General features: G+C 41.6%; 1 protein-coding gene across 1 annotated transcript in view; it reads left to right on the plus strand.

Moving 5' to 3' along the window:
* Nucleotides 1–23,452, plus strand: part of LOC126474640 (aminopeptidase N-like) — a 196,818-nt gene that overhangs the window by 90,243 nt on the left and 83,123 nt on the right. Inside the window, exon 13 of the mRNA XM_050102118.1 lies at nt 14,765–14,961. Within this exon, the coding sequence (XP_049958075.1) occupies nt 14,765–14,961 (197 nt within the window). The remainder of the gene's footprint in view (nt 1–14,764; nt 14,962–23,452) is intronic.

Raw genomic sequence — 23,452 nt, forward strand, 5'->3', positions numbered from 1 at the left:
GTGTTATTACAATTTGCGATCTCATCTTTTTATATTTTGGGAGAAAAGTTCACGTTACAGTTCTGGAAATCTCGGGTTCTGCTCGATGTTTTGATCGGCCCCCGATCTAGTGACTTTTGTTGGTACTGCTTCCACGACCTGTCGTAGCGTTTGCCTAGTACTGTGGATTTTAACAGTAAAAATAATTGTGAAACACGGACTAAAATATCTTCTAGGGTATATATCATCTGTAATAACAGCAATCAATCAATTAATAAAAGTTTGCGATCACGTTTCTGTCAAATTCTTCGGCTTTCGCTCGCCACGCGACCTAGTGAAGACGGGTATTGCCCCTGTAATTCATTCTGGCTACAGGAATTATATGCAGTAAACCACGATATATTTCGTTTGGTAGGAATTTAATTTTTCATTAATTTCCTTCATTCTTTTACCTGAATGTAGGAATTTGAAATAAATCGGCCAAGAACTTCGAAGTAAATCAGTCAACCAGTCAACTACTTTTCGAGGTGTTTGATAACAACGTTTGTAATATACATATATATATATATACATATATATATATATATATATATATATATATATATATATATATATTTGTCGCAGAAGGAGCTGACCAGACTGTCGTCGTGTTTTTTAATTGTCTGTCTATTGTTTTACCTGTTTGGTTCGTATGTATTTTTATTAGCATCATCTTCCCTTTGTTCTATGTTTTAAGTTCCACGATTTTTTTTTCGCGATGTTACTCCGCCTGTTTGTATTATTTATTCTCTTCATCTTTTCAACAAAGTCTGTAGGCTGAAGAGCGGCATACTAAGCTGCTGCCAGCTCGCCCCCTTCGGGAGGAATGATCTGAGTAGCACAGTCAGCGTGATGTAGTGGTTATGATACTAGACTGTGGCATGGAGGGGCGTGAGTTCAAAACCTACCTGAACACATTGTACTGGAATGTTCTGTAACTTTACATATACCATATGTGTTCTGGCCGGAGGCAGTTCACTCCTCGCTCTTGTATGTGCAAGTGCTGAATAAACTTTATTTAAGTGTAGTTAGTGTTCGTCATTCATCTAATTACACCTTATCCGCCAGGTTAGCTGTGAGCGCTAATGCGCTGCTTCCTGGAGTCGGGTAGGCGTGCGGGCCCCGGATCGAATCCAACCGGCGCTCAGTGGGCCAGAATCTTGAAAACGTGGCCAAAAAGGAAAAAAAAATTGAAAGATGGGGATTTTGGACTGTCAGGTTGGCAGCAGCAATGCTGGGACAACTGAATGCCGGCTGTGCGGACGACCAGATGTTCATTTGTTCTGTAATATCTCAGGTCAAATGCGGCAGTTCATTGTTAGTGTGTGCGCAGCTGGCCAGGCTACAAAAACAGTCGTGTTGTTGAAGGAAGTTATTTATGTTTTGTGCAAGTGAAACCAATACTTTCAATATGGAATGTATTCCAGGAGGTATGTACTAGTGAAAAAACACTTATATCACTATTAAATCATCAATTATGCACGTTTACATTTCAATTAACGTACTACAGGGAAATGAATGACAAAATCGTAAAATGCGCTTAAAAATAGAGATAAGTTACGAATTCCACGACATTCCGCTTTCTTTTGCGCTGTGTACGCAAGTATATATTATTACCTTTGTAAATTAAACTTCAAATCCTGCAACTAGTTGCGACTCTGGCTTTGAGCCACGTTTTAAGCGACACTTGCAAAATTTCATTGTTCAGACATCTTCAAAAATGACAATAGAATCAATTAATTATGAGTTTTATTTGTACAATTTAAATTACAATCGACACGTAGAAGCATTGTAAAGAATAAAATAATTAGAAAAATGACGAAAAGTGTAACACAGATTTTTTTTTTTTAATTTCAGTTTCATGTGATCCAGCATATTCCAGAATCGGATTTTCGAGGAAAGATATTTTTCTAATAACAAAGGAGTATTTGTCAAATGATTTGGAAGGGGTCATAGAACATTTGGAAAGGTCGTTGACAGAAAAAAGTGGACATACAATTAAAATCCCCTATGATATGAGGCCTACCATTTCGATTTTGTTAACAAAGTTAAGAAGCAAGTATAAGGAAGCAACTCGGCGACAAGGATATTTTTTCAAGAAGAACGAAACCTGGCTAAATACAATAGTGTGACTAAATCAACAGGCCGACCTGCCACAAAATTTGAAACATTATCTGATAGGTCTAAAAGAAGGAGAACTGAGGAGATTCGTACGAAGTTCAGTCCTGTCGAATTATCGTTCGCCGCGCAAATCAGTCTTCGATCTTCGGGGCACCCAGATGCTGCGAAGATTGTGAAAGACGTCACACTCTCAAGTCCATCCAAGGTGAAAAAATACAAGGCAGGCTTGCGATTTTCACATCATCGCCATCCTCATATGATGCAAATGAAGGTCTAGCACTCCTTTTCGACTTGAAATTGTCAAAAGAATCTTACCAGCATTTGAGAAATGGGGCTAAAGGAAAAGGCTTAAACACACTATATCCACCGTATTCAGCTGTTTTGGTAGCAAAAAAAAGCTTGCTGCCCTCCAGACGTAACCCTCACTTTTACTGAATCAAAAGCTGAGGTACGGTTGCAAGCTTTGTTAGACCACACTGTTCAACGTGTTCTACTGCTGAAACGAGACGATATTTTACACATGAGTGATTCGGAAATGTCTAATATGGCCCTTATTTGTAAGTGGGGCTTTGACGGAACCTCCGGGCAAAGCATGTAAGTTTTCAGATTCGAGTATTTCAGATGCAACTTTATTTTTCACTTCGCTTGTTCCACTGAAACTTGCAGGTGTAAATGAAGAAACTAAAGAAGAAAAGATCTTATGGATTAATCCGAAGCCGTCTTCAACCCTCTTTTGCAGACCACTGAAGTTAGAATTTACAAAGGAAACAGAGCAAACGTCTTAAAATGAGAAAGCGTATTACGACAAACAGATCGAACAACTCCAATCATTCGAAACAGTTATTCATGGGAAAGACATTTTCATTAAATACAATTTAAGCATGACCATGGTAGATGGTAAAGTGTGCAATGCTATCACCAACACGAAATCTGCGCAACGGTGCTATCTCTGCAAGGCTACGTCTGCCCAATTTAATAACATTGACCATGTTTTGAAAAAACAAGTTACCGCCGATTATCTGCAGTACGGTCTATCAACTCTTCACGCCTGGATTCGATGTTTTGAATGTTGTATTCATTTGGCATACCAAATGAAAACAAAAAAGTGACAGGCACGTAAAGCAGAAGATAAAGAGGAAAAAGCAATACTGAAAGCCAACATTCAAAAAGCTTTCAAAGAGCAGCTTGGAATTGTAATTGACATGCCGAAACAAGGGTTTGGCAGTATGAATGACGGAAACACCGCTCGACGTTTTTTTGAAAACACTGCAACACTAGCGCTGATAACTGGAGTTTCCGAAGAACTAATCCACCGTTTCCATATAATTTTGCAGACGATTTCGAGCGGACGTCAGATCGACGTTGAAAAGTTTCGAGCATACGCCTTAGCAACTGCCAGGAACTACGTGAAAGAATACCCCTGGTACAACATGCCAACAGCAGTCCATAGATTGTTGATTCACGGTCCAGACATTATTTCTTCGGCCATTTTACCCATCGGTCAACTATCGGAGGATGCTCAGGAATCAACCAATAAGTTGATCAAGCAATATCGACTGAGTTTTTCTCGAAAGTTTTCAAGAGTTAAGACTATGCAAGACGTGTTCAGGAGATTGTTGGCAACGACAGACCCCTACGTTTCTTCCTTACGCAAATCTTCGCCGAAGAAACTGAAGAGTTTGTCGCCAGAAGCCGTTGCCCTCTTAGTTCCTGTGGCGGAAGACTATGAAGATTCAGATGCAGATGCAGGTAATGAGGAAACAGTGTTTGAGGCTGATGACGATTCAGTTGAAGCAGAAGATGAAAGAGAATAAGAAAATGAAAACTTGTAAATTAAGTTATAAAAAATTTACAAAATAAATAATTGTAATTAAAATGAAATATTTTTTTGTAATATTTTACACCATCTTGTAACCTATATTTGGTCCTTTCTTCGAGTTTTCCACTTTTTTGGTTTATTTTTTAAGCATTAACTACAATAACCCCTAAATAATGACTTTTATATGAATAAAAATATATAATTAAAAATAAATAAAAAGACATAGATTTTGACCGCCATCTTGGATCCACCATTTTTAAATTTTTTGAACTCTGTCATCATCAGTAACCTCGATAATTCCCTAAAAATTACTTTTATACGTAAAAAATGATAGTAGTGTACATAGAGCCTGCCATCTTGGGTCCGCCATTTTGTTTTTTTCACTTTTTGACATCATATTCTTAATCAGAAACTCCGTAAACCCTTACGTACTAAGTTTGGTACAAATTGAACAACTACTTATATTTTGACCAGCTTTTTGGGATTCTGACCCACTGTGCGGCGGCTTAACGATTGAGGCCGGTGTGCCTGACAGCCTGGATGTGGTTTTTAGGCGGTTTTCCACATCCCACTAGGTGAATACAAGGCTGGTCCCCATGTCCCGCCTCAGTTATACGGCTCGCAGATATCTGAACACATTCGCACTATTCCACAGATTCCACTAGACACAGACAGTTGGGGTACACTAATTTCGTCCCGGGGGGTACGGGCTGGCGGCAGGAAGGGCATCCGGCCACCCCTTAAATTAACCTTGCCAAATCCGATTAACCATGCCAACCCTGCGTCACTGCGGGAAAAAGTCACAAGCAAAAGCAAAAAAGTTTATGCACACTTTGCCACTTGTTTCTTTGCTATCAAATCAATTAATTTTGTATCTTTGGCTTTTATTTAATACTCTGGCATTGTCTGATCATGTATTTACTCCAATTCTATTAGTCTATCTCCTCCTTCCTTCTCTCTCCGTCTGTCTCCTTCGCCTTCTCTATGTCCATCCCCTTTTCCCCCTCTCTCTATCTACCTCATCCACTCCCAAGTCTTTGTCCATCTCTTCCGCCCCTCTCTCTATTCATCTGCTATTCCATCCTCTCTCTATCCATCTGTATTTGCTCCTCCCCACTCTTTCTGTCCATCTGTTCCTCCCCCCTCTACCCATCTGATCCTTTCCCATCTGTCCATCTCCTCCTCCATCAAATATGTGTCCATCTCCTCCTTCCTCTTTCCATCTCCTCCTCCCCTGTTCTCTCTCCACATTATCAACCCCACCCCAGTCCAGTGGCGGATCCATGTGGGAGGCGCGCGCCGCCCCTTTGCGGGGCCGCCCACGTTGCCGCCCTCCCGCTCCCGCCAGTCAGCCCGCACTCTATTCGTTCGTATCTTTCGTCGGTCGACTCGACTGAACCGAGTAGTTGTATTTTCCTATGTATCACGCGCGTCATCATCATATTTTATACGTTTATCTTTGGCACATAGAGAGCTAACACATACCTGCGAAAGAAGTCGCAGCCATTCTAGTGATCTCATTACGTTATTCTGTCTGGTATTTGTTCGAGAAAAGTCGCAAATATTCTACTATTTTCTTGTGCAGAGAACCTTAGATACATAGCGTTATAAATACGAACTATTCGTCGAATAGGAAGTTAGTTTACGTTCAGAAGCAGAAATATTAAGACTGAAGAATGTAGAGGTAAATAGTCCTATTTGTAGCAAGTGCAAGTGTGGAGATTAGACAAGAGTGAGAGTGATCAGTTGACTGTGAAGTATTAATAATAGTAATTTATAGTAATTTCTGTATAAAAATATTGTTATTATTAGGGTAAAAGTAAAGGTAGCTCAAGATACGTTTAGCGCCCCCACCTTGAGGTTTTCTGTATTCACCACTGCCCCAGTAGGAGGTTGTTGGTTCTTACTTCCACAGTATTTCATTCCAGATAGTAAATAATATGTGTATCATGTTTGTCTGAAATCTATTTAGGAGTTCAGGAGTTTTTTATCCGTCGCTTTGCCCGCATATACACATGTCACACATATTTAACATACGAGGGCTGTTCAATAAAGAATTATCATAATTTTTTTTGACAACGTATCTTTACTCATCCTCAGAATTTTTATGATCCTTCTCAAAGTGGTCTCCCGCGAATGCGATGCACTTGTCCCAGCGTTCCTGCCAGTCTTCATACACAAGCTGGAAAACATTTTTTGTGAGGGCCTTCAAAATCGTCTCCGCAGCCTTCACCACTGCTTCTGATGATTGATAATGCCTCCCAAGAAGGCGTTTCTTCATATTAGGGAATAGAAAAAAGTCACATGGGGCTAAATCCGGACCTTATGGAGGGTGAGGAATGCACTTCACGTTGATTTTTGCAAGAGATTCAGCAAAAAATTGTCAATATGCGGCCACGCATGATTGTGGTGCAGCATTCAGCCTGCTTCACGGAAATGTGGCCTCTTGTACCTGATATGGACTTGCAATGTTTTCAGGACATCCCTGTAGTATTGTCCAGTTACTGATGTGTGTGCAGGTACAACATGCTGATAAACCATCCCACGAATATCAAAGAACGAGATGACCATAACTTTCCCAACAGAAGTAATCACTTTTGCTTTTTTGGGGGTTGGTGATCGAAATTATGTAGCCAGGTTTCCTCAGCAGTGATTACATTTGAAAGAAACTCCGGATCTTCCTCTAACATCAACTTTAACTACATGCAGACCTGCACGCGAATGTACTTTTGTTCGGGAATCAACAATCTTGGATCCCATCGCGGGCAACCATGTGTCATGTGTAATTTTTCTGTCACCAACGTGTGGATGGCACCCAATGACATGTTCAGTATTTCAGAAAGTGATCTTAAGTAATTCGTCGATCCTCTCTCACAATGTCAGCAGCAGTGTTGAGGTTTTCTTCCGTAAGACCAGTAACTTCCTTTTAAACTGATTGTCTCCCCTCTTTAAACATTTTAAACCACCTTTGAGCTGTGCTGTAGGGAAGAACAGACTCTCCTTTGGCCTCCTGTAACATTGTATAGGCCTCAGCTAACGATTTGTTGAGACGAAAGCAGAATTTCAAAGCCGCGAATTGTTCCTCGCGTGTTACCTTCATTGCAACGGTAGGCGATACTGAACGTGTCTGACCTTGCCTGCCTCTCACAGGCGGGAGACAGGAGTCCCAACGATGGAATTACTACGGCGTATTTGTTGCACATTAAGCTAACTGAAAATCGTAAGATTAAATTTTAACGCGAGAAATTATAACCACAAAAAATTATGATCATTCTTTATTGAACAGCCCTCGTACTTCACACATATTTGTAACGCATATTTCACCTGTACCGCTAGTGAATATTGCCCTGCAGTTTCGTTCTCAAAGTGCTTAACGCTAAAAACGTCATTTCTCCTGAAGTATGTGTCGTACATTGATATTATGATATGATTTTGACGTACATTCACTGGCGTATGTGGACGCTGCCTGCGTAATGTATTGCAGATAGGGTTAGCAGCAAAGAAGTAATAAATTTAAAGGTCGTGCATTACGCGGCAATTTTTCGCGCATCTCAGAGTTTAATGACGTCATATTCCTAAACTGTGTGTGACAAATGATATAATTTTGTAGCGACATTTTAACTGCATATGTGAAACTGTCTCCAAAATGTCTTTCGAATGGGCCGGTCGGAGTGGCCGAGAGCCGTTCGTCCGTTAATCTCCGTGTCCGTTCCTGTTCCTTGTGATCTGATCGCTCTTTCCGGTCTTGCTGCTGCTACTTGGAATTTCGGTTGTTTAAGCGAAATTGCTTCGCTGGATTAACCATGGCTACAAACCTCAGGAAGAATACTCTAGTATTTGCTTTTGACAAGGAATCCCGTCCTGTTCAGCCGACATCCCTGGAAATAGATGACTGGATTACACAGGTAATTCGTCTAAATTCTGAAACCGTTCATACCTGGCAACTGGATCAGGAAAAATACTGTGTTTTTGTCAACTTAATCAGTGCTTCGACTGTTGATAAAGTGTTACGAAAGTGGGACTATGAAGTAGATTTTGTGCATAGAAATGGTTATAAAAGTAAGGTTTCCATCTATAGAGCGGACATTCATTACAAAACCGTTCGTGTCTTGAATCTTCCCATTGAAATTGAAAATGATAAGATTAAGGAAGCTCTTTCAAACTACGGAGACGTTAAATCAATTGCAAATGAAAGATGGTCGCCTCGCTTTAAACTGCAGTGTTTTAACGGGGTCGGCTTTGTAGAGATGGACGTTAAGACGAATATTCCGTCTCACATAACTATTTGTGAGTATAAGGCACAAATTGTTCATACAGGTCAGGAACCTACATGTCATATATGTAACAAAACCGGCCACTTCAGACAGGAATGTCAGTGGCGAACTGTTGTTCTTAAAAGTAATTTGATACAGCGTCAGAACCTTACCTTAAATGATCTGTTACCAAAGAATAGCCCGGAAAAACTGATTGAGGATGTTAACGCAGCGGGCCAAGCTGATGTCTCCCTTCACGATAACAGTCAATTTCCCCCGTTAACAACAAATGGAAACCCTGTTGCCACTACTCGTGAAACTGAAACGCAACCGAAAAAACGACCTCTGGAGATATCTGATAGTTGTTCAGAGGACGAGCTGTCTTGTCCCACTCCCTCACTTCGCAAGCAAAAACAGTGCGATGAGAAGGCAGAGGAACCTGAAGGCAAAAAGCGAATGGAAACTAATGAACAGAAAGATAATACACATACGGTACCAGAAAATGAAGGGGGTCTAAGCAGCATTAATTTGCAAGAAACAACAGGTGCAGTAGCCGATTGCAAAGATCAGAATCTATCTGTTAATAAACAAATTTAGGGAGAGGTTGCAAAACTGCAGTCTCCATTTGTTTCCCTCGATCAGAAAGTGAGTGAAATTAATAAAGAATGGGGAAGTGGTGGCCAAACTGAAATCACGGTCAACACCTCAGGGCAGGCGCCGGCAACCGAAATTGCTAAAGCGTCTGCTGCTGCTCCAGATAAGCCGCGAAGTAAAATACCGACGCAACCAATTGAGAATGTAGCTCGTAACCAAGGGAAGGGAAAATCCGGTAGGGGCGACCCAAGCCCAAAGAATGTTCAGTCCGAAACGGTCGTACACGAATCACTGGAGGAAAAATCAGAAAGTTTACCAGGAAATCAGTCTGCTTGCGGTACAAGAGAAAACATCAGAAGTAGAAAAAAACGAGACAGTAACTAATAAACTGATTGAAGTGTTATTCCACGTTCAGCCTTCCGAGAAAACTGTTACAGCTTAACTGAACCCTGAACCAAAGTAAACTAAATTAGTTCATGAAAACAACTACATAGTGACAGCACAATGACGCAATCTTATTCTGTCACCACTATAAACATAAATAAAATCACGACCGGTTTGAAATTATCGGCCCTTAAGGAATTTTTGTACGAATCCGCGACTGATATTGCCCTGTTACAAGAAGTTCTAATTTCGAATTTGGTAATATCCCGGTTTTGTCACTTACATAAATGTGTCTCCCGAAACAAGTGTTGGTACAGCTATTTTGGTGAGGGAAGGGATTACAGTAAGCGAGGTGGAACGACTGGAGTCCGGAAGGGGAATAGGACTGAATATCTATGATGTGACTATCATCAACTTGTACGCCCCTTCAGGAAGTTCTCATCGAACTGACAGGGCACGTTTCTTCAAAGATTACTTGATATACTTGTTAAGGAAATCGCCAAGACAGTTATTACTTGGAGGTGATTTTAATTGTGTTTTAAATCAAAAAGATCAGTTACCTAATTTTAATTTCTCAAGTGAACTAAAACAATTAGTTACTGGTTTAGAATTAAAGGATACATGGGAAATCAAATACACTTCCACTGTTGAGTTCACTTATGTCACGGCAACATCACGTAGCAATTGATAGACTATATATTTCTAAAAATCTTGTAACTTCCGTGACAAAAGTAGAAACCATTCCTACGTACTTTTCAGACCATTCAAGTGTCTTAGCTTGCGTAAATCTAACAAGACAGCCGGTTCGCCGATTCAAGAATCGGGGAATTTGAACACTTCCTTATTAGTAAATCATGATTTAGAAGATCTGATTAAAGAAACATGGGCAATATGCCTGCGAGCCCGTAGTAGATATGCCACTGCTATTGACTGGTGGGTTAAAATGGCAAAGCCGAAGTTGAGGAAAGTTCTTATTCAATACAGTGCCCAGAGCGCAAGGGAAATGATATGCATTATAGAGTATTACTATTCCGTTTTGAGAGATCTATATGATCAAGTCTCAGCAGGTTCCACACTTCGGATAGCAGACATCAAGAAAGTCAAAGCCAAGTTACTTAATATCAAGAGAAGTCAAATGGAAGGATTCAAAATAAAATCGAAGGCAAATTCGGTGTCAGAAGATGAAACTACTTCCCTATATCATTTAGTGAAGCATACGAAAAACGGGAGAAGGACTTTTATTCAAGAAATTCGGACAAAACACGGTACGATTCTCAGAACCCAGCAGGATATCATGGACGAGATTTATCGCTATTATTGCGAGCTATATTCTGTACATCAAAGTAGTGATGCTTCCTTGGAAGAATTCCTTGACATCCGAGCCCCACAGCTGACAGAAGATGACAACGAAAATTTTCTCGAGGTTGTCAGTGAAGAAGACGTGTATGAGACTCTGTGCGCCTCACCACCAAAAAAATCCCCAGGACCGGATGGTCTGCCAGCAGAGTTTTACACCCGCTACTGGCCAATAGTAGGTGAGAAAATCACGGACATTGTAAATGAGGTTATTCAGGGTAAAATGATTCCGGCTGAGTTTAAGGAGAGTAAAATTGTTCTGGTGCCAAAAAATAATGGAAACAAAGATTTAAATAATTTTCGTCCAATTTCACTGCTGAATTCTGATTATAAATTAATAGCTAGAATAATAAACAAGAGAATTTCATGCCTTACAGATAAAATTATTAGTCAACATCAGAACTGTGCGCAAGGCAGAACCATTTTTCAGAATCTAGCGGAATTCAGAGATGCAATAACTTCTGTAACAAACATAAAGTGTGCTTTATTGCTTTTAGATTTTTATAAAGCGTTCGATGTAGTAAACCATGAATATCTTCTACAGACATTGAAGAAAACAGGTTTCAACGATAGGGTCATACAGTTGATTAAGAACATAGCAACTGGAATAAATGCTAAAATAGCGGTGAATTGTCAACAATCCAGGCCGATGCAAATACAACGAGGCGTTCCTCAAGGAAGTCCTCTGTCCATGTCGCTCTTCGCCATTTCGCTGGAACCTTTCCTCAGACATGTCCATGCTACATTAAAAGGCTTAACATTATCAGGAAATAAAACAGTTATAAGAGCCTATGCTCACGATATAGGGGTCATTATAAGGGATAATGACGAGGTAACCACGCTAGCAACAGTGATTGATTCGTACTGTAGAGCATCTGGAGCCAATGCAAACGGAAAAAAGTAAGATGTTAAATCTCAGAGGTTTTGATAATATCAACGTCGAGTGGGCAAAATTAGTCCGACAACATAAAACACTTGGGATCACCCTGACAGCATGCCCTATGAAAATGACGGCTTTAAATTGGAAAGTTGCAGCAGATAAAGTGCAAGGAGCCATTTTAGAGAATTTAACTCGATATGTGAACCAAGTTCAAAGAACACAGTATATCAACTCATGCATCCTTGCTAAGGCTTATTATACTGCCCAGCTGTTTCCAATACCGAGAATGATAGCGAGGAGAATAATGTCCAAAATCACAAACTTTTGTGGAGAGGTGAAGTGTCAGAGTACCTGCTAAAGTAGCCACTTTAGATCCTAAAAATGGTGGACTAGGATTAACTGATATAATGGATAAAGCCTCTGCTCTTTTTATCAAAAGGCAAGTTAATTTAATAAGAGACTCGCGAGAAAGCATAACCAGCCAACTTTTCGAGATCATTAAACCTCCAAGCCTGCTTCCCCCGATTGACGTGCAGAATATCAACAGTCGCTTACAGCACGTGAGGATTTTCTATGTTGAGTTTAGTTATGTCAGTGTCGAACTCAGGCAGTCCCGACACTTAACATCGAGAGCCATAATGCGGGAACGAAAGAAAAGCGAAGGAAGAAACAAAATAGAACGACAGTTTCCAAACATTGAGTGGACTGAGATTTGGAAAAACATTAGTTCTAATGTGCTCACGTCTAATATAAAAACGTCATGGTACAAGACAGTTAACAACATAGTTAGCACCAATGAAAGACTGTACGCAATCGGACTCTGTGAAACAAATTTATGTCAACAATGCCATCTAGTTGACACAGTAATTCATAGATATACTTGCAGTGGTCACATGAATAGTTGGAAGTGGGTCCGGGAGCAAATAGCTCTGATTACAAGAATATCCCCTGAGTATATATCGCTGTCATTGATACACAGGCCTGAAGCACGCTATTTCCCAGAAGCAAAAAATAACGCTGTGTACTGGTTGCTGGGAAATTTTGTTAACTACGTCCTTAACAAATTAGGATCCGATAGCATCATAGAATTCAAGGTACACATGCTGTGTGAGTTCCACAAAATTAGAAGCTATTCGAATCACAAGAAAAAGTTCGGTAATATGCTAAAAATTGTATTTGAAAGAATGGGCATTGGTTAATATAAAAAAGAAGACTGTGTTGACAGTGATGTATTGTAGTTACCTTAAGGATACTATTTAAGATTTTACAGTATATTTATGATGTGTGCTTTTTCTACTTCAGAGAGTAGTTTTCTGAAATTTATAAGCTAATGTACAGAACTTATGTGACATTGAGATTGTGTGTCTAATAGTGCCAAACACAAAACATTAAAGGTGCATTATTGGCTTATACTAGAAATTTGTAAATAGACAGTTTTCATAGAAATGTCCTTATCGATTGGTAAAATCATAAGATTCTATCTGATAAATGTAATATTCAATGGCTGGCACATTGCCCTGTTCATTTTTGCAGTGAAAGACTGATTATATAGATCTGATCACTTCAGATACATAGATTCAATTAATGTCCAGAAAGTGCAGTTGGAAGGCTAGTCAATTTTATTATATATCTCCTTTCCGCCATTCTCAAGTATTTCAGAAATTGTCTAATGTGATTATTAAACTGCTTTATATTTAAAATTATCCCACCAAATTGCTGATATCCATCATAAAGAACTAATTATGCTTCTGTAAAGATTGCAGCTCATGATTCAAAGTGCAGATTTTACTTCTTCAGATTGAAGTTTGAATGTCTTTAAAAATTTTTTTTTCTTGATGTTTAATTTCATTCTTTCTGGTAATTTAGTCAGTAACGCAATCTTCTGTTGTCTTTCCTTAACATCAGCGTAACTGAAATGATCAAACCGTTTTGTTTAAATAACTTCATGTATGTATAACTTAGTATGTATTTGGAATACATTGTTTTTTTAATAAAGGTTTTTTTAAAAAAAATAAAAAAGGCGGTTAAAGGCGCTACAGTCTGGAACCGCACGACCGCTACGGTCGCAGGTTCGAATCCTGCCTCGGGCATGGGTGTGTGATGTCCTTAGGTCAGTTAGGTTTAAGTAGTTCTAAGTTCTAGGGGACTGATGACCACAGCAGTTAAGTCCCATAGTGCTCAGAGCCATTTCAATCTTTTTTTTTTTTTTTGTCTTTCGAATAGAGTTAGTAGCATACATGGTATATGTTCATACTGTTTGCCAAGAGTGTCGCGAATACAGTTAGTAGCAAAGAATAAATTAAAACATCATGCCTTATTGCGATAACTTTACTGCATGAACAGCGACAATATAGTAAGCGATAAAGTTTTTCCTTTTCGTCGTTTTGTGGGGATTTTCAGTGAGAAAAATTTGCATTACAGTTTGAAATTATGCGTAAAATCATTAAGAGCTCTCATTCTCAAATACTGGATGAATGAAGTCTGGGTAATCGCGCGTGGGGGGGATACACTTCTTTTTCATCCTCAACCGTTTGATAGGTAGGTCCAGCAAGCAAGTGATATGTGTGCTAAGTTCGGCTGAAATCGGTCGAGTGATGTAGGAGAAGATATGGAACATATATATGCGCATACATGCATTCAATTTTATTATATGTGTAGATGCTGTACCTGTTGAGTCTTGTCTGTGACTTTTATCTGCTTAGCTTTGTAACTGCCACACGTATTCTTCATTTCCATTAGTAGCTTGATTATAATCACAGGGATTAAGCTAGAGCTCAAGGCTATTTACGCCTCCACGTATGAGAGGATGCTGATCTGCGTCACAGTCAGAAGAGGAAGTTATCAGGAGTGGGAGGGAGGGGATGGGGTTTGCTCATTTTAGTTAGAGCAGACAGCACTAGCGTTGAGTGTTACAACTTGTACCTTCAGCGAAAGAATGTATCATGCCATCGATCCGAAACTGAGTAAGGATTGTTTGAGAAGCATTCAAGTACAAGGAAATTGAGCCTGTGGGGCACTCCAGGCTTCCCTTATAGCGCTAGTCTGAGACGCCATTGTGCGAAATATACACCCCTTGGACCTAATCCTGATCGACCTGCATCCAATGTGGACAGCTCTTACAGGGTCAAGGATCAATATGGCTCCCCTTCACATTCGGTGTCTCGCAGAGCCCTTGCGATGAAATGTTGCCTCTGTCTTCAGAACGAAGGTGAATGCCAAAGGATAGATATTTCTAATTCAGTTGCTCCTCATAGTCCACTGTCAGGATAATGTACAGTGTCTCATTATGCTGCCTTGCAAGAGGTTGCTCTTCCTGATGGTAAAATTCTATTTTCACAGACCTTGGTGCAGGAGGTGGTTGCGAGCGTGACGAGCACTTTGGGCTATGTGGCACAGCCTGGTGATTCTCACGTCACGCGCGTCCTTCGCGGCATCGTATCATCCCTCGCCTGCTCTGCAAATCAGCCTGCGTGTACCGAGGCAGCCTACAGCCATTTCCAGCGCTACATGGCCAATCCGGATGATCCAGCCAACTGGTGAGCCTACAGTCTTTATCTACTCAGCGTGCAACACCGACGAGTCTCGTCAGTACGACTACATGTGACGTGCAACTTCTGCACTGTGTTGATCGTGCTGTATGGTACGGGTCTTGGACTGACGAGGTAGATATACAGGGTGATCAAAAATCAGTATAAATTTGAAGACTTAATAAACTACGGAATAATGTAGATAGAGAGGTAAAAATTGACACATATGCTTGGAATGACATGGGATTTTATTAGAACAAAAAAAAGTTCGCAAAATGTCCGACAGTTGGCGCTGGACAGCAAAACTGCTACTGTGACGAGTGAGAGGTACGCCGATATGTTACGGAATCGCATCATCCCCAGCCTGGCTGATAAACACCTGCTGGAACGTACGATGTTTATGCAGGATGGCGCTCCACCCCATATTGCTAGACGCGTGAAAGATCCATTGCGCGCGTCGTTTGGTGATGATCGTGTGCTCAGCCGCTACTTTCGTCATGCTTGGCCTCCCAGGTCCCCAGACCTCAGTCCGTGCGATTATTGGCTTTGGGGTTACCTGAAGTCGCAAGTGTATCGTGATCGACTGACATCTCTAGGGATGCTGAAAGACAACATCCGACGCCAATGCCTCACCATAACTCCGGACATGCTTTACAGTGCTGTTCACAACATTATTCCTCGACTACAGCTATTGTTAACGAATGATCGTGGACATATAGAGAATTTCCTGTAAAGAACATCATCTTCGCTTTGTCTTACTTTGTTATGCTAATTATTGCTATTCTGATCAGATGAAGCGCCATCTGTCGGACATTTTTTGAACATTTGTATTTTGTTTTTGGTTCTAATAAAACCCCATGTCATTCCAAGCATGTGTGTCAATTTGTACCTCTATATCTACATTATTCCGTGGTTTATTCAGTTTTCAAATTTATACTGACTTCTTGATCACCCAGTACATTGTTGGCCACTAAAATTGCGAAACCATGAAGGTAGACTGCAACAAACAGCAAATTGGCGAGAGGTGTGCTGAATTCTTTGGTACACAGATGATTAACATTTCACTGCAACCATACAACATGGGTACAAGCAACGCATTCTGTGAGTTAGGAAAAATTACGCAGCTGGTTTTCCCAATCAAAAACCCCGCGTTTTAACCTTGTTTGTTTATGAGAAGATCGTTTCATGCCTCTTGTAAGAAGAAGAAACGTTTACCAACACATGTCAGAATTGTATTGTATTGCATTGTATGTTAACCAGGGGCCTAGAAACGACGGAGAGGCTCCGTCCCCGCCACAGCCGCAGTGGTCCACAACCCCACGACGACGACCGCAGTCCACTTCACCCCTCCGCCGTCTCACACCAAACCACTCTTTCTGGGTTATTGTTCGGTTTGGCCCCCGGTGGACCCCCCCAGGGAACGTCTCACACGAAAAGAGTGTAACCCCTATGTTTGCGTGGTAGAATAAATGGTGGTGTAAGCGTACGTGGAGAACTTGTCTGCGCAGCAATCGCCGACATAGTGTAGCTGAGGCGGATCAAGGGGAACCAGCCCGCATTCGCTGTGGCAGATGGAAAACCGCCTAAAAACCATCCACAGACTACCTGGCTCACCCGATCTCGACACAAGTCCGCCGGGCGGATTCGTGCTGAGGACCAGGCGCTCCTTCCCAATCCAGAAAGCCTTGCATTTCCAGCACGGCTAACCGGGCGGTCCATGTCAGAACTACATGAAGTATATTAAATGTATTCGCAGTTGCGAGTATGGACTACCATGAGTTGCAGAATGGAATGACGACAATGAAAATTTGTGCCACACCAGGACACAAACCTGCATTCTGGATTTCCCTCTTATCACGGGTGCTACCTTACCATTTTGCTATCCGAGCACGAGTCACCGCCAGACCCAATCTACCATATGTCGTCAACCATGTATCTAAAACCTGTACAGGTACGTACATTATGTATATCCCCGTCCAGGCGAGATATTCTACTTAAAAGTCGCTTCTCCGGTGTCAGCGGGTAAATACGATATTGCAGAGACACGCATACATGTCAGAAAGAACACTGCATCGTAATTCAGAATAATGCAGGCACTGCAACACCGTACATGTCAGAAATCGACTGGGGCCTCTGCTGCTTATAGTTGCGCGTTATTTTTGCTCGCGTTCGTCGAGATCTCAGCAAGCTGAGATCGATGGGTTCAGGATCTGAACAGCCCCACACAAATAGCGCCTGAGGATCAAACATATTGTTCGTTCACACGTGCGGGATCTTACAGGCAAGTCACATACCTCGAGTCAAGAAATGGGCTTGTTGGCAACAGGCCACGTATCCTCACGGATAGGACTACGACGTCTGGACCACAAAGGACATCAGCATGACGACCATAAGTGCAGCTTCCACTGACGCGATAGGAGAGATATGTGTGCCAACATCTTGTGCTAATTGTAAAATGTAAGGTTTCACGAACGGAAATGTCACAGTTAATAAAATATACGGGCTATTATGCCATGGTCTAATGGATATCACATTGAAAACCAACATTTCGTCCCCGTCTGCGGAGGACAGTTTCAAGGGGAATCGGAGCTTCTTCGAGTATCCGATTCACCCACTGGCTCGCTACTGACTGCAGCAAAATTCCTTTTTTTGCGTGAAAGGCTACACAGAGAGGCCACAGAGATTGTTAAATACCCCAGAAATTTCAGTAGGAAGGAGAAGGGCGTGAAACTGAATGAGATGCGGATCCCGATGCTGAGTAAGATGTGTACTAGTCTTCCACATTTGGGTGACAGCAACCGACAACGGCCAACTGCTCTCGGGTGTTCAAAGCGGGGCCAACAGCACCTTGCAGTGGGTGGTCACAGCACGTGACACCACATATCTTATGTGTGCCAGCGGCTGTCTCTGGCGGGGAGCGAATTACTATTTCAGACGAGTTTAATAATTTTCTTAACTGCATGTTTAAATACATACAAGCTCTCTATAACACACGACAAAGTTAAGTCCGTTGGTAGGTACCTTTTCATTGACATATTGATTTCTCACAAGCACTCCATGGAGCTGAGCAACCGTGATGTACAGTGAGGTGGCAAAAGTCATGGGATACCTCCTAATGTCGTGTCGGACGAATTGTGCCCGGCTTAGTGCATCAGCTAGACATGGCATGGACTCAACAAGTCGCTGGAAGTACCCTGCAGAAATAATTAGACATGTTGCCTCTATAGCCGTCCATAGCTACGGAAATTTTGGCAGTGCAGGATTTTGTCCACGAACTGACCTCTCGATTATGTACCCAAATCATTCTCTCGAATTCTCAACAATGTACTTTAAAAATGGTTCAAATGGCTCTGAGCACTATGGGACTTAACTTCTGAGGTCATCAGTCCCCTAGAACTTAGAACTACTTAAACCTAACTAACCTAAGGACATCACACACATCCATGCCCGAGGCAGGATTCGAACCTGCGGCCGTAGCGGGTGCGCGGTTCCAGACTTAGCACCTAGAACCGCTCGGCCACCTTGGACGGCAATGTACTTTAAACCAGTCGCGAACAATTTTGGCCCAGTGACGCACTGTCATCCGTAAAATTTCCACCGTTGTTTGGAAACAAGACGTCAATGAATAGCTGCAAATGGTCTCCAAGAAGCTGAACATCCACAGGACCTAGTCAATTCCAGGTAAACACAGCCCACACTGTAATGGATCCACCAACAGCTTGCGCAATGCCTTGTTGACAACTTGTTGACAACTTGTGTCCATGACTACGTGGGGTCTGCGCCACACTCGCACCCTACCAGCAGGTCCTGCCAACTGAAATCGGGACTCATCAGACCAGCCACCGTTTTCCAGTCGTCTACGGTCTAATCGATATGGTCAGGAGAGGCTGTCGTGCTGTTAACAAAGGCACTCGCGTCAGTCGTCCATTGCCACAGCTCATTAACGTCAAATTTCGCTGCACTGTCCTGATGGATACGTTCATCGTCCGTCCCACATTGACGTCTGCGGTTATTTCACGCGGTGTTGCTTATGTGTTAGCACTGACAACTCTACTCAAACGCCGCTGCTCTCGGTCGTTAAGTGAAGGCCGTCGGCCACTGCATTGTCCGTGGTGAGTGGTAATGCCTGAAATGTGGTACTCTCGGCACACTCCTGACACTATGGATCGCGGAATAGTGAATTCCCTAACGATTTCCGAAACTGAACTGTGTCTAGCTCCAAATCCATTCCGCCTTCAAAGTCTGTTAATTCCCATCGTGCGGCCAAAATCACGCCGGAAACCTTCTCACGTGAATCGCCTGAGTAGAAATGACAGCTCCTCCAATGCACTGCCATTTTACACGATGTGTACGCTGTATTACCATCATCTGTATATGTGCATATCGCTGCCCGACGATGTTTGTCACATCAGTGTATGGTGGGCAGTGTGGCTGGTGTGACATCACAAGCTCGTTGGGGGACCTGCATTTCTCGTGGGCACCGATTCAAAGTATGTCATGTCACACCAGTTCGCGGAAGCACGCGTAAACAGAATTTTGTTGCTGTCAGTAGCGGACCATGGTATGAATCTGACACACAAAGAAACTACGATCGCCATTAAAAATGTCCTCTGCAAAAGGGAACGAGGCGTTGGGTTGTAATATGACATCCATTCGACCACAGCACAATAGTCCAGAATATTTTATTAATTATAATTATTAAATCCAACAGTGGTGCGCCCAACCATAACACCGGATACAGAAATCACACAAATTTGTCTTTATGGACGAGTAAATGTCCTACACACGCCATCACGAGGGACGTATACCAAACTGGAGGCTCTGAAGAAAACAGACGTTGCCAGATTGCATTTGTCATTGCCATAAAACTGGAGCATCTGGCAAGATGGTTTGGGATGCCATTGGATGCGTAACACACAGCTGGTAATTTGGACAGCGGCCTTTTTCATTTCTTACGTTACATCTCTGGTTGTCAGCTATTTTTGAGACCTTTGTGACGTTACCATTCAACAATATAAGACAAGAGTGTATGTTGCCCTTGCTGCCCTGACCTAACTCGATACAGGGGGTGTTCGACTGTTGAGAACTTCTTGTTATGGGCTACCAAAGTACTGCCACACCACAAGTCGTCAGCAACTATGATTGATGACCTCTGAGAGTTGAAGCTGTATGGAGAGACATTCCCGTATCTGCCATCCAAGCTCAGTTCGACTCGGTGCCCAGTTGTGTTAGAGACATTGTTGCTGGCACTCACAAATTTAATCATGTAATCTTTGCGGTGTTGCGGTTTTAAGGCCCAGCAGTGTATGAGAGGATATGCACATTTCGTTCGCTACTATAAGTGCCGTTATCATTTATTGGCCCATTTTAATCCCTTACATAATTTATTACACTCGATATACGTGGACCTGCTGAAAAGTAATGTCTCCGAACTTTTATGTGAAAACTCATAAAACTTTTCAAATAAAACAAACTTGATTAACAAGGAGTCAATTCTAATACCTGCAATGTAATATTTATTTGCTTGTATCTTGATATTTCTGCTCAACAAGCTTACGTGTTTCGGCTTACAATGCCATTTTCAAGTGAACATGTGCGTTTTCGGAATAATGAACTTTATTTGCATCGTACTTATGATCAATGACGCATTTTTGTAGATTACAGTTCTACTTACGTCTAGGCGGAGTTGACGATCATATGGCATCCAAGGGCCAGTCGTAAGATCTCCGTTACGAAATATGATTATAATCACGTAGCTGTTATAATACGACATTCTTCATGATAATAATTGTTTGATATCTATTTGACAGTTGGGATCCATTGATGCTATATGTTTACAGATTTTTTTATCTTTGGGAGTCACGGATAGTGTGTTTGTCGTATAGATTTTATACGGTTAAAATATTTTAGTATATTTGTTATCTGTGATTTCATATGTTTATCCTTTCTCGTAGTCAAAAATTTCAATAAAATTTTCCAAGTAGAGATTGTGTTTCAGGTAAGTTTGTTCACAGAGCAAGTCATTCGGAAAACGTTTCGTGTGATTGTATATCCTCAGTTCTTCTATGCACTTGAAAATGACACTGTAACCCGAAACAGGCAAGCTTTTTGTGTAGAAATATTTAGATACAAACAAATAAATATTACATTGCAGCTACTGGAATTGACTTCTTGTACGCTGTATTTCGATTTAGTTCGTGCTGAAGACCCAACTGACAAAAAACTTCATTAACATTCTACGTTTTTATTCTTCGTCTCTGTATAGTTATTTCTCAATATAGTCACTATGGCGACAAACACATTATTCCCAACGAGTCAATTTGTTGATACCGTCACCGTAGAATATTTGACTTCGTTGACGGAGCCACAACCCAAACTCTGCTTGCGACATTTCATCACTATCAAAGTGAAGTCCTCGGAGGTGTTCTTTAAACGTTGGAAACAGATGGAAATCGGATGGGCCCAAAGCAGGACTGTATGCAGAATGACCGATGACAGTGAGCCCAAGGCGTAGGATTGTTACAGGTGTCGCAGCGGTCGTGTCGGGTTTGGAATTGTTATGCTGAAGGAGAAGGTGCTTCATGTGTGGACAAACTCTTCGCATTCGTGCTTTCAGTTTTCTGAGGTTTCTCATGCACCGACAGAGTTACGTTGGACACTACAGTATTACATGCCCTCTAGCGGCGAGGGTTGCATCTTGCAGCAGCGAAGCGGGAAAGTTGACCGATTAATATCCATGATTTGTTGTACCTCAACCGATAGTGAGGACAGAATAAAAAATTTGGAGACATTACTTTTCAGCACCCCGGAGTAGAACAAGTCAAATACGGAAGAGAGAGAGAGAGAGAGACAGAGAGGTAAAACACAGGCAATAACAATTTCAATTTACAAATTACCATTACAACTAACAAGTAATAAACAACACAGTTAATACAGTACAAATTAGAAATGATTGGAACTCCAGTCTCTTATAATTGTTCGATAATTATTTTACTGAGCAAAATCAATGTTCCATTCAATATGATTTAGCTTTATTTATGAAGGTAGTTTTATTTTGCTGCTGTTTTAAACGAATATTCGGGTTATTGAATGATTTGGCTATTTTATGTGGGACATATTTCTGATACAATACTGTCTTAGAGTGAGACATGTGGATATTACAGGTGTTTTTCGTGTTACGGTTATTGATGATTTATTTTGCCGTAGTTCCCCAGCTCTAATCTGAAAACAGCAGGAAACATAAAGGCTGGACGGGCTCATTTTCAGCTGAAATGAAATATAATGTATTTGATTCAAGTGTCTTTAAGCTACAAACAGTTTTCACAGCTTTAACTGCATCAAAATATGTTTTTGTTGGGGATGTGTTTCCCCATAATATTAATACATACCGATGAAAAGAATGTAGGTATGCATCATATGGAAGGTGGACAAATATGACAGATCAAAAACAAAACACGTTACCTTGCCTAATACGGTGTAAGAAAATCGCTGGCCTTCAAAACAGTTTTTAGTCGTTTCGAAATGGATAAATACCAGTCTTGGACGGTTTTTCAACGGAATCGTATACCATTCTTCCTGTTAAATAGTGGCGAGTTCAGATAATGTTGATGGAGATGGGTAGTGATTACGTTCTCTTATTTCCAAAGCAGACCGAAACCTGATGACTGTGGTGGCCAGGGAAGATATGACACTTCATCATCGTGCTCACAAAACCAGTCCTAAATGATGCGAACTTGGCGAACAGGAGGCCTGTTGTCTCGGAACACAGCGTTACCATTGGGGAACACACATTGTACCTTCAGATGGACTTGATCAGCCAAAATGATTACGTAATCGAAACTTCCTGGCAGATTAAAACTGTGTGCCGGACCGGGACTCGAACTGAGGACCTTTGCCTTTAGCGCGTAATTTTTTTTTTTTTAAGCTCATTTTGCTCGTTTTCGTTCGTTGTATCTGGTCGGCGCGGACGTTGCAAGACACCCGTTTCAATTCGTCGTTGATCCATTAACTCAGTTTTTTTTTATTACAGAGGGCAGCTAATCCTCTGACCGAACACGCTGAGTTACCGTGCCGGCAGCCAACTGAGCTACCCAAGCACGACTCATGCCCCGTCCTTACAGTTGTACTTCGGCCAGTACCTCGGTTCCTACCTCCCAGACTTTACAGAAGTTCTCCTGCGAACCTTGCAGAACTAGCACTCCTGAAAGAAAGGATATAGCGGAGACATGGCTTATCCTCAGCCTGGGGGATGTTTCCAGAATGAGATTTTCACTCTGCACCGAGTGTGCGCTGATATCCTTTATTTCAGGAGTGCTAGTTCTGCAAGGTTCGCAGGAGAACTTCTGTAAAGTTTGGAAGGTAGGAGACGAGGTACTCACAGAAGTAAAGCTGTGAGGACGGGGCATGAGTCATGCTTGGGTAGCTCAGTTGGTAGACCACTTGCCTGCGAAAGGCAAAGGTCCCGAATTCGAGTCTCGGTCTGGTGCACAGTTTTAATCTG

The sequence above is a fragment of the Schistocerca serialis genome, chromosome 4 (genome assembly GCF_023864345.2).
Source record: "Schistocerca serialis cubense isolate TAMUIC-IGC-003099 chromosome 4, iqSchSeri2.2, whole genome shotgun sequence".
NCBI lineage: Eukaryota > Metazoa > Arthropoda > Insecta > Orthoptera > Acrididae > Schistocerca > Schistocerca serialis.